General features: G+C 38.1%; 2 protein-coding genes across 4 annotated transcripts in view; one reads left to right on the top strand and one right to left on the bottom strand.

Moving 5' to 3' along the window:
• LOC106879026 (transcription factor MafK) overlaps positions 1-12500 on the bottom strand; it is a 137526-nt gene that overhangs the window by 118444 nt on the left and 6582 nt on the right. Inside the window, exon 1 of one of the 2 annotated variants that reach the window (XM_052971369.2) lies at positions 4902-5047. The exons of the other annotated variant lie outside the window; for it this stretch is intronic. Coding sequence (XP_052827329.1) covers positions 4902-4913 — 12 coding nt within the window. The 5' untranslated portion in view covers positions 4914-5047. Of the gene's footprint in view, positions 1-4901; positions 5048-12500 lie in introns of those variants that run through there. 2 annotated transcript variants of the gene reach the window in all.
• Positions 6143-12500, top strand: part of LOC106876283 (85/88 kDa calcium-independent phospholipase A2) — a 54766-nt gene continuing 48408 nt past the window's right edge. Inside the window, exon 1 of one of the 2 annotated variants that reach the window (XM_014924777.3) lies at positions 6143-6299. The gene's annotated coding sequence lies outside the window, so the exon portion shown is untranslated. The remainder of the gene's footprint in view (positions 6300-12500) is intronic. The other variant, XM_052971366.2, reaches the window with a different exon arrangement.

Genomic DNA, 12500 nt, shown 5'->3' on the forward strand with positions numbered 1-12500 from the left:
GGAAAAATACGGAGATTATGATTCGGACAAAAATTTCAAAACATTTCTGTACTTACGGTTAGGGGGTTAGGGTTTTAGGGTTAGTGTTGGGGAAAAAAGTCAAAATTGAAGAATTGGGGGAGGGGGTAACAATGCCGATTTTTGGCAAATTTCCGGAACCTCCGTATCCGAAAACGGGGGTTTTGGGGCAAAAATTTTTTTTTTAAATAAACAAATTTGGGAGAAAATGGGGAGAGGGACGGTCGGAAGTCTTTCCCGAGCCGGTGCCACAGCATGGCCGCAGTCTAATGATTGAAACGTGTAAAAGATTAAACACTTTCCTCAGTCAAATATCACCAACTTTATAAGGACGTTGATAATACTTAAAGAGCCGTCAAGAAAGGGACAGAAAACTTTTACTGTAAGGGAGAGGCAAGTTTGAAGAAAAAGTTAGAAACGGGATTATTGGAGGGAAAATTCATGCCCCTAAATAATTCTTTCTTTCTTTTTTTTTTTTTTACCTGTCACGGTCCATTATCTCAATGTAGGAGTTAACGGATGGCCGCAGATTCGAAATCGGTTCCTAAGATTTCGTCAGAAGAAACAGGAATGTGTGTGTGTGTGTGTGTGTAAATGAAAGAACAAACAAACAGAAGATATGACTGTGATCTTAATTTACTTTTTAATTAATAGCCAGTAATAAATGGTCTTGCGTTGTATGTGTTAAAACATGTTTAAGATAGCAGAGAGGAAGGGGATGGTCGTAGGGTCGATCACAGCATGCCAACGACATAATTTGAGGGAGCGGTTGAATGGATTACATCAGCACCAGGTATTTAGCTTACATACCCGTTTCCCCCCGCCACAACCACCCCATACCTGCGAAACCGATTTAAGCACGACGTGAATTCAGAAAACTTACAAAACTCATAACTTTCGCTGTCGTTTCTGCCAGTTTTTAGCCACGTTCAAATCCTAATTAGATACACTTTATTTTTCATCGCCAAGGGGTCAAGCTTTGAAACGCGCTCCTTCCCCTCCTACTGGCTACTTTAGAAAGGGTTACTGTTTTGAGGTACTTTTGAAAGCATCATCGAAGAAAACTTAACTTTTTTTTTACGGCGATACATCAGCACAGCGGGGGTAAAGAACACGCACACCACCCGTTTTCGGCGGTTAAGGTTACGTGTGCATATTCCTTACCTTTGCCTATCACAATAAAAATCGGGACAAGGAAGGCCTCTTCGTCAAATTATACTCGGCTCTCTTGGAAAGAGGATTCATTACGTGCTGTGATGCTGGTCCTGGATACACTAAACCTGGAAACAAGTCGAGACGCTCATGGTTGGAACACCCTTCTTCACAGACCAGTTGAATTACGGTCGACCTGGGGCTAAACTAATACGATACAATAATAAAGTGCAGAAAAGTTTTTAGCAGTCTGCCTCATCAGCTGTACACTTTTATGTAACATTCATCTTGTACAAGTGATGTAGCAGCGTAATACTAATGTAAAACAGCTGTGGTACGACTCAAGGTACATTTGTTATACAGCTGCAGGACCAACATAACACAAATCTCGTAGTACCACTGCAACACAGTTGTAATTAATACTCAATGTAACACACCGTTGTGGTACCACTGTATTTAACACCAACGTAACACAGTTGTAACACCTCTGCAACACGACTGAGTAACCACACAGGTAGGGTACTAATTGTTACATAACCACACACAAAGTGAAACTTACTATAATTGTACGCATTAGGCATGGATACATGCCTTGTTGACCTATTAGCGTGCATGTGAAAGTTTCAAGCAAGTAACTGCGTGTATGCATTTCGACAAACTCTATATGTGTGTGTGTGTGTGTATATATATATATATATATATATATATATATATATATATATATATATATATATATATATATATGTGTGTGTGTGTGTGTGTGTGTGTGTGTGTATGTATATATATATATATATATATATATTGTTATTTTGTTTGTTATATGACTGCGGCCATGCTGGAGCACCGCCTTTAGTCGAACAAATCGACCCCAGGAATTATTCTTTGTAAGACTAGTACTTATCGGTCTCTTTTGCCGAACAGCTAAGTTACGGGGACGTAAACGTACCAGCATCGACTGTCAAGCGATGGTGGTGGGGACAAACACAGACACACAAACATATATATATATATATATATATATATATATACGTATATACGTATATACGACGGGCTTCTTTCAGTTTCCGTCTACGAAATCCACTCACAAGGCTGTGGTTGGCCCGAGGCTATAGTAGAAGACACTTGCCCAAGGTGCCACGCAGTGGGACTGAACCCGGGACCATGTGGTTGGTAAGCAAGCTACTTACCACACAGCCACCACTTCGAAACTATTTCGACAAATATGCGATACTTCCACATAAATACCAAGAATTGTTTCATTTTCATTATAGACTCTCTTAGATTCCTTTCTGGAAAATGTATATTCTCGGTGAATTTCTTACAAAATAGTTACATTTGAGCATAAATTGTAAACAAGTTTAGATAAAAATCTGTTTAATATTCATCTATTTAGCCTATTCTAAATACAGCACACGCTGTGCGTGTACTCACAGCAAATGAGTGTATGTAAGAGAATGTGTGTGCGTCGGGTGTGTGCACGCGTGAACAGAAAAAGTACTTTTAACAGTCACCTATATCGCAATGTACGAACGTAATGAGATAGGCTTCGGTTTCATTCATTAAAGCGCTATCATTTTAATTACAACTTAACAACTGGCGAGGTGTACACATTATATATATATTATATAATGGCGGTGCTCCAGCATAACGACAGTCATCGGACTGAAACATAAAAGAATAAAAGAATTTACATATATGTACATGTATGAATGTATATATATAAATATATATGTATATATATATGTATACTCTTTACTCTTTTACTTGTTTCAGTCATTTGACTGCGCCCATACTGGAGCACCGCGTTTTAGTGGATCAAATCGACCCCAGAGCTTATTCTTTGTAAGCCTAGTACTTATTCTATCGGTTACTTTTGCCGAAACGCTAAGTTACGGGGACGTAAACACACCTGCATCGGTTGTCAAGCGATGTTGGGGGGGAGCAGACACACACACACACACACATATATACGATGGGATTCTTTCAGTTTCTGTCTACCAAATCCACTCACAAGGCTTTGGTTGGCCCGAGGCTATAGTAGAAGATACTTGCCCAAGGTGCAATGCAGTGGGACTGAACCCGGGACCATGTGATTGGTAAGCAAACTACTTACCACACAGCCACTTCTGTAAGTATATATGTAAACGTATATATGTATATACGTATATGTATATATATATGTATACATCTATTACATATTTATGTGTATATATATATATGTGTATGTATATATTTATATGTATGTACATATATGTATCTATAGATTTATGTATGTCGGTGCATGTATGTATCTATCTATAGATTAATGTATGTATATATATATATATATATATATATATATATATATATATATATATATATATGCGTGTGTGTGTGTATGTAATGTTACATCTGTAAGGTACGTAGTGTTGACAATGAAATGAGAATTATGAGGGAGAGAAAGTGGAAGAATGTGAAGAGTGAGCAGAGAGGAGGAGACGGAGGGGATGAGGAAACGTGAATCAATGACAGATCCACACATGTAAATGGTGGTGGTGGTGGTGGTGGTGGAGGTGGCGGAATGAGACGCGCGTGAGAGCGCGTGTGCGCGAGTATGACATGTATATTGAATGAATTTACACACACACAGATAGGTACAAGATAGAGAACTTAAACGAAAGGATAGCTTACATAATTGCGTATGCACACACGTATATATGTGTATGTGTGTAAAATACACACACACACAATACAAATAGGAAACTTTAAGCTACACCCTTCCCCCCCACACACACACACACACCAGTACTGAAAAAAATCTTTGTGAGGGGGAAGGGCGGAGTAAAGAAAATAGAAAGCGAAAACTTGAAAGAGAAGAAATTGCGTGAGTGTATATTTATAGTTCACAGTATAGGTGAAAATAAATTTGCGTATGTGCTTATGCAGTGTGTGTGTGTGTATATAGACAGGTCTGCGCGCGCGCGAACGTATATAAATATACATACACAGATGTCTGTGTGCGTGTGTGAATATAGATATATAGACACACGCCTGCGTGTGTGTGTGTGTATGTATATATATAAACAGATAGTTACGTACGTATATATATAACATGCATATATACAAAACGCACACACACAATACATACATAGACATTATATATACACAGGCACATACACACATATATGCCTTCAAACTTTTGTACAAGATAAGGAGTAACAGTGAAACCAGACATACTTTCATGTACCTGAGTGTGTGCGTGTTTTATAGTGAACATGCAAATAACTTAGTGACCATAACAACGAAACGGTTTTGTAATTAGCCACAAGGGCGACACATTACGCTACAGGGAGAGATTACGAAAAACGGACGTACTTAACATAGATTCGGTTACGAATTAACGAAAGAAAAACTGGATGAAAGCGAACCAAACTTTATATCAAACAATAAGTCCACACACAGACATGCATACATACACCATTTAATAAAAATTAACAAAGTTTCTTTTTATCGGCCACAAAAGGGCAATCGAGAAAGATCTTAAACTGACGGGAACCTGACGCAAAAGAGCAGAGCCAATATACACAATATACACCTTAATATTCAATAAAACAATACGGTTAAGGCAAAACACACACATACACGCGCGCGTATCTACACACGCACAGTGTACGTATTTGAACTAAGAGGCAGTATAGAAGTTAATAAGTAATAATAACAATAGTAATAAATACTAATAATAGGTCACTCACCTTTTTACTCATGTCGCAGTCTGTGAAGTGATACGGTAAATATCAAGAATTGGCGACATGTACAGACAATAATAGCTGGGCCAGTTCCTATGAGGTCCTCCCTCAAGACGTAGATAGATTGGGGTACGTGTATGTGTGTGTGAGTGTATATATATATATATATATATATATATATATATATATATATATATATATATGTATGTATGTATATGTATATATTAATGCAGGGTGGCTTCCTGGCTATGTAGATGTAGATTTGTGGTAATGATGATGATGATAAACAGGAATAGAAACTTCTTTCGTAGCTGTTTTTGTGTAATAATTACTTCTCCAGAATCAGATATAGCTTTCGCCGTAGATTATATACGTAGATAGATAGATAGATAGATAGATAGATAAGGATAGTGTATGCGTGTGTGTGAATGTGCGAAGAGATGAAACGATGAGGACGTTAGTAAAGGAAGAGGTAGATTTCGAAACCCAGGAATGGAAACAAAAAACCAGTATTGATATAATCAAATCTGTTGTGTATGTCGATGTATCTATGTCTTGGGTTCAAAGACAGACGAATGGATAGTTAACATAGGTAATATGATGGGATGTGCGTGTGGAGAGACAGACAATGAGACGCATGGATGGACTGACGGAGGTTAACGAAGCATGTGTGTGTGTGTGTGTGTGTGTGTGTGTGTGTGTGTATGTGTGTGTGTGTATATCGTATATTTTTTGCGCCGTTCACTCAGGCCTTTAACCTTTCAAAGACTTCATAAACAGGAGTGCCTGGCTGCAATTCGTTATTAAAAGTTGCTGTGGTTGTTGTATACAAATGTTATGTATGTGTGTACAATATACATATATGTGTGTGTTTGTGTGGTTATATATATATAAATTTGTGTATATACATATATATATATATATATATATATATATAAGTATATATATATATATTGAAACAACAATCCAGCAATAGAATTCTCGAGCTGTGCACTTTCACCAGCAAAACAACATTTAGTAAATAAAAACGACCCCGGCTGAAGGTGGTGACGAGGGCGGAGGAGGAGAAGATGAAGGGGAGGAGCAGCAGCGAGCGGGAGACGAAGGAGGAGGAGGCGGAGGAGGAGCAACAACAAAGGCGACGGGTGGAGGAGGAGGAGGAATTTAGAATAAGTGAACGGGAGGCCTCGTAGAATTAGAAGAAGGAGGAGGAATCGCGTAAAGAGAAGGGGAGGCTATTACGAAATAACATAAAATGAATGTAAACATATAAATAATAAAAAAAAAATTCTTGTGAACGAAACAAAACAAGGAAAGAGAAGTCATCAATGAATGGTGTTTCAAGATGTGTAGAAATCGTAAGAACACACACACACACACATAATATGCGGGAAGAATGCATAGGTGAATATATTTATAGTACTTTTAATTGTAATTATATATATATATATATATACACACACACACACATGCTTTTATATATAACTGGACATCGAGATATATTCAAATATATTCAGGAATACAAGTAGATATGCAATCTTGTATATTTCTATATATTGTATGCAAATGTGTGTGTGTATGTGCACTGTTAGTGTATATGTGTATATTTTTACGTGTATAAATGTATCAATATTTTATTTATATATATATATGCGCAGATAGGTAAGCATACATACGAACATAGAAATGTATATTTACATTCACACTCACACACACACACATACATATAAACATATACACACATGTATACATCTATATATACATTCATATTTATACACATACACACAAATATATGCAGCATGATATATCTATCTATCAATATATATATATATATATATATATATATATACACACACTGAATATACACATGTGTAGATACCTATATACATTATCCATATATAAGTCTGACCTTGTAAGATATAATCTTTATCTTACTAAAATTGACTTGAAACCATGGTACAGAATATAGATTGGTAAAAGTTTTTATTTTTCATTTCCTTTCGAAATTATCCCTAACTTTTGTGGTATGTAGTATTTTTGCTGCTATTTCTAGCGAGTAGATGTCCTATTATAGGCGTCTCTGCATTTCTAATGAATAATACATAGTCTATTGACTGTTTTTACTCTCGCTAGGCCACTGGTGGTAAATAAAATTTCTAAAATTTTCTTTGCCACCCTATAATTTATTAATAATGATAAAATACATTATCCATATATGTATATATTGGTTTCAAATTTTGGCACAACACCAGCATATTTACTCTTTTACTTGTTTCAGGTATGTGATTACGGCCATGCTGGAGCACCGCCTTTAGTCGAACAAAGAGACCCCAGGACTTATTCCTTGTTGGGCTAGTACTTATTCTATCGCTCTCTCTTGCTGGACCGCTAAGTTACGGGGACGTAAACACACAAACGTCAGTTGTCAAGAGATGGTGGGGGACAAACAGACACACACAAACACATCATATATATATATATATATATATATATATACGACGGGCTTCTTTCAGTTTCCGTCTACCAAATCCACTCACAAGGCTGTGGTCAGTCCAAGGCTATAGTAGAAGACACTTGACCAGGGTGCCATACAGTGGAACTGAACCTGGAACCATGTGGTTGGGAAGCAAGCTTCTTACGACACAGTCACTCCTCCACCTATATATATATATATATATATATATATATATACACACACACATTCACACATATATGCAAATATGAATAAACATAGTTACATGTGTGTACACAGACACATGCACACACATACGTGTAAGACACAGGTATGAATAGAACTTCATATTGTTCTTAAAGCCATCTTATATCAGCCATGGACCACTATCATCCACCCTTCTTCACCACTCATATTCACTGGTATGTGCCTCTGACTTCCTCCACCCCTATCACTCTACAGCTCTCTCTCTCTCTTTCTCTCTGTCTCTCTCTATTTTTGCTGCCTCTAACCTCCCTCCTCCGCCTGTCATTTCCCTATCCTCCATTTTATTATTATTATTATTATTATGCATTTCTTCTCTGCTTCTGTACTGCCAGTCAGCACCTACTCTCCCCCAAGCCATGTTTATATATTTTTGAGATGAGGAATTCTGTACATTATTCACACTGGATGGATAGGAGTCCTCACTCATCTTGTTTTGTTATTAACAGAACGTTTCAGCTGGTGTACTCATCAGTCTTCATCAGGTGTCCTGGTGAAATTTCAATCCCCAACCTTTTATTTGACTAATGGGGTACTCTGTTCTCATTCCTTAGATATTTTTTTTTTTTTGCCTACAGGCATATAGTGTAGTGGATAAGAGCATGGGCTACTAACCCTCAGATTCTGAGTTCAATCCCTGGCATAGACTAGGGAAATAACATCAACAGAAAAAAATAACATCAGCAAAAAAAGAACACCTTAGGAATGAGAACAGAGTACCCCATTAGTCAAATAAAGGGTTGGGGATTGAAATTCCACCAGGACACCTGATGAGGGCTGGAGAGTACACCAGCCGAAACATTGTGGTAACAACAAACAAAGTGAAGACACATTCTTCCATTGTAAATAATGGTTGATATATGTTTATATGTATATACAGGTACAGATACATGTGTATGTACATGTGTGTGTGTGTGTGTATGCATATATTTAAATATTTGTATGTGTGTATATTATATATATGTACATATTTGTATGGGCATATATTTACATATGTAATTGTGTGTGTATACACACAGACATGCAAACAGGTGAGTGAATGGAAGAAATTTGGCACTCAAAACATTTTGTTGGAGTTCGATTTATGAATAGAGAATATAAAAGTTATGCCTACTTTTGAATATAAAAGTTATGCCTCCTTTCAAAACACATGTGTATATGTGAGAGTGTGTGTGTTAGAGTAGGCCATGGTGACCCATATGTGACTAAAAGACTTCACCAGGTGGTGTAATTAAGTTACACATGACCTGGGCCTATACTGGCCAAAACTATCAAAGTTTTATACATATATATGTATATATATGTATATATATATGTATATATATATGTATATATATGTATATATATATCAAAATAAGCAACAGGATATCCAGAGGTGACGCAGTACAATTGTTTCAAGCAACTCTATTTAATTTAACAATGCAACCATTACATCAATTTAAATGCAGAGCTATCCTCAGCTATATGTCAAACTATCCACCCTGAGCCAGGGTGGATAGTATGGACGTTAATTGATGCTCATCATCATATGTATGTATTTATGCCTTTGTTTATGAAAAGTTGTTCTGCACATCCCCACACTCCCTTCTTTCCACCAGCCTGTTCATCAGTCACAATGTTGTTCGATTCACAATGGTCCTGGAGGAATTGGTTGAGGCAACTCGTGCACAATTTGTACATAATGTTTAGGCAAGCAATGAGCCTGTAGTCTCCTGCGTTTTACCTCCTCATTCTGTTGTCTGTTCTGCTCGAAGGAGCTGGCTCCATTGCGGATAGCAGTCCTCCAGGCTGTCTTATCCATGGCAATCTATTCCGATGAGTATGGCTGGATGTTAGTTTGAGCCAGGATCAAAATTGAGCTGGTCTTTAAAACGGAATTTCGTGCCTCCTCTGGGTCTTGTTCCGATTGCAAGTTCACCGTGGAGCATGATCCTTTTAGGAGACTTAATTAAGCCAGCTTAATTAAGACAAAATTGTTTTAATAAATTCTTCATTATTTTCAAAATTAATTAAAACAAAACCAGTGCATTTCAACAGAAAGGACTGCCACTTGCACCATCAAAACTATCAGTAAATAACAACAACAGATGCTTGTTTTTAATGATACCAACACCACCACTGCAAGCGATGCATGTAAACAGAGTTGCAGTGCACCAACCAACAGCTTGAATCTGTGAAAAACATTTCAGCTGTAGATCCTTAAAACATCTGGATGATTTCCTGTGTAAGACATCAGATAATTCTGGCACTAACTGAGAAGATCAGAAGTAGAGTGGAACGACAAACTGCATAATAGACCAATTACTAATGTGCACCAAAATGATGCAGCAGCACAGGGAGTAATTGACTCGTGGCTGACACAGGAAAAAAAGCAACAAAACAAAAAAATATTTCCGTCATGTTCAAGAAAGGTAACGCAAATAAAATATCCCAGAGTAGTCTCCCTTAGAAATTGCAATAATAGTGTTGTGCGTTAAGAATTTTATTTTTAAAAGCATTTCCTGGTTATGGGGTAGTGTGAAGACACTGGTTCTCAACCATTTTTCTTTTTATTTGTGGACCCCTTTCATTTTTATTTTACTGTGGTGGACCCTCTAAGCTTTTCCATGTTAAAAAAGCCTATTATATGTTTTAGGTGCAGGAGTGGCTGTGTGGTAAGTAGCTTGCTTACCAACCACATGGTTCCGGGTTCAGTCCCACTGCGTGGCACCTTGGGCACGTGTCTTCTACTATAGCCTTGGGCCGACCAAAGCTTTGTGAGTGGATTCGGTAGACGGAAACTGAAAGAAGCCCGTCGTATATATATATGTATATGTATGTATATATGTGTGTGTGTTTGTGTCTGTGTTCCCCCCCCCCCACCACCACCACCACCACCTCCAACATCGCTTGACAATCGATGCTGGCGTGTTTACGTCCTCGTAGCTTAGCGGTTCGGCAAAAGAGACCGATAGAATAAGTACTAGGCTTACAAAGAATAAGCTCTGGGGTCGATTTGCTCGACTAAAGGCGGTGCTCCAGCATGGCCGCAGTCAAATGACTAAAACAAGTAAAAGAGTAAATATCATCAGGAATTGCATTTAAAACAGTGTTAAAATATTTTAAGAAAAAATCTTAAATGAACCCCTGCAGGCTCTATAGAGCCAAATTGAGAACCATTGTTCAAAGACAAATTTTAGCAATAGGAGTTCAATCTGCTGGTGGCATGTAAAAAGCACCATTCGAGCATGGTTGTTGCCAGTGCCGCCTGACTGGCTCCCATGCCGGTGGCACATAAAAATCACCATTCAAGCATGGTTGATGCCAGTACTACCCGACTAGCCCTCATGCCAGTAGCACATAAAAGCACCCACTACACTCTTGAAGTGTTTGGCACTAGGAAGGGCATCCAGCTGTAGAAACTTTGCCAGATCAGATTGGAGCCTGGTGCAGCCTTCTGGCTTGCCAGCCCTCAGTCAAACCGTCCAACCCATGCCAGCATGGAAAGCGGACATTAAACGACAACGATGACGACAATGATGATGATGATGACACACACATTGAATCAATAATTATTTCAATCCTTTATATTAATAAAATATTGAGGCACAGTCAAAGTTGTGTTAACATGTTTGCTTTGTAACCATGTGGTCTTGGGTTCAGTTCCCCTGAACAGTACCCTGGGCAAATGTCTTTTACTACACACCCAGGTTGACCAATGCATTGTGAATGGAGTTAGTGAAAGGAAACTGTATGGAAACCCATCAAGTGTGTGTGTGTACGAATGTTCTATTCTACTCTAGGCCCAAAACTTTGGGGGAGGGTGCCACTCAATTAGATCGACCCCAGTGCATAACTGGTACTTAATTTATTGATCCTGTAAGGATGAAAGACAAAGTCGACCTCAGTGGAATTTGAACTCAGAACATAAAGGCAGACAAAATACCACTAAGCATTTCGCCCAGCGTGCTACCGATTCTGCCAGCTTGCAGCCTTATATAATTATCCCTGCTTGTATCATCATCAACATCATCTTCCAGTGTTTTAAATCCAGGTTTTGTCCCCACTAACGGGGGTGGCCAGATCTACCTGAATGCCATAGCAACCGTCCTCACACCATCTCGCCCAGTTTTGGGTATCCTCCTTTTTCAAACCAACCCTCCCAATCTCCTCCTCCACCTTTTCCTCGGTCTACCTCACTTTCTGGCTCCATTTACCTCAAATGCAATCACCCTCCTGAGAACATGCTCTTCATCCCTCCTCAAACACATGTCCATTCCACCTCACTCCATTCACCCTTGCCAACCATTCCACCAATTCTTCCAACCCCAGCATTCCCGTCAAATCCTCAGTCCTCCTCTTATCAAACAGTGTATGACAGTGACAAATATTTTACAACTATCATGTGTGTGTGTATGTGTTATTTTAATTATTATGATTTCAAACAGTCTGAGTCGGCCCCATGCAACTTAAAGTTTTATAGGTTTCTTATGGAAACCTATCTCATTCCACACAACTACAGTAACTGAAAGCATAGAAAATGTACAGGAATATTAGATGCACCTTAATTTCAGCAGCGTATTTGCAAAAAAAAGAATGTTCATGCATTAAAGCATGTTAACATAGATCTAACTTCACATACAGGACCTGGGAGTATTTTTTGAGACATGTTTTGGAGAAAAGAAAAGGGCATCTTTTATACTATCAAATACAGTAACTTCACAAGATAACAGAATAATGTCCTATTCTGAAATACTACTCCATTGTCTATTAGTGTCCCTGTCTGTCTGTCCCCCACCTCTCTCTCTCTCTCTCTCTCTCTCATGGGATCAATTAGCAAGGGAAACACCATGCAAACCTTATTTGGAAGTATTCTGATTATCATCATCATCATCATTGTTATTATTAAT

This window comes from Octopus bimaculoides, chromosome 10, assembly GCF_046866305.1.
Source record: "Octopus bimaculoides isolate indiv1 chromosome 10, ASM4686630v1, whole genome shotgun sequence".
Lineage (NCBI taxonomy): Eukaryota > Metazoa > Mollusca > Cephalopoda > Octopoda > Octopodidae > Octopus > Octopus bimaculoides.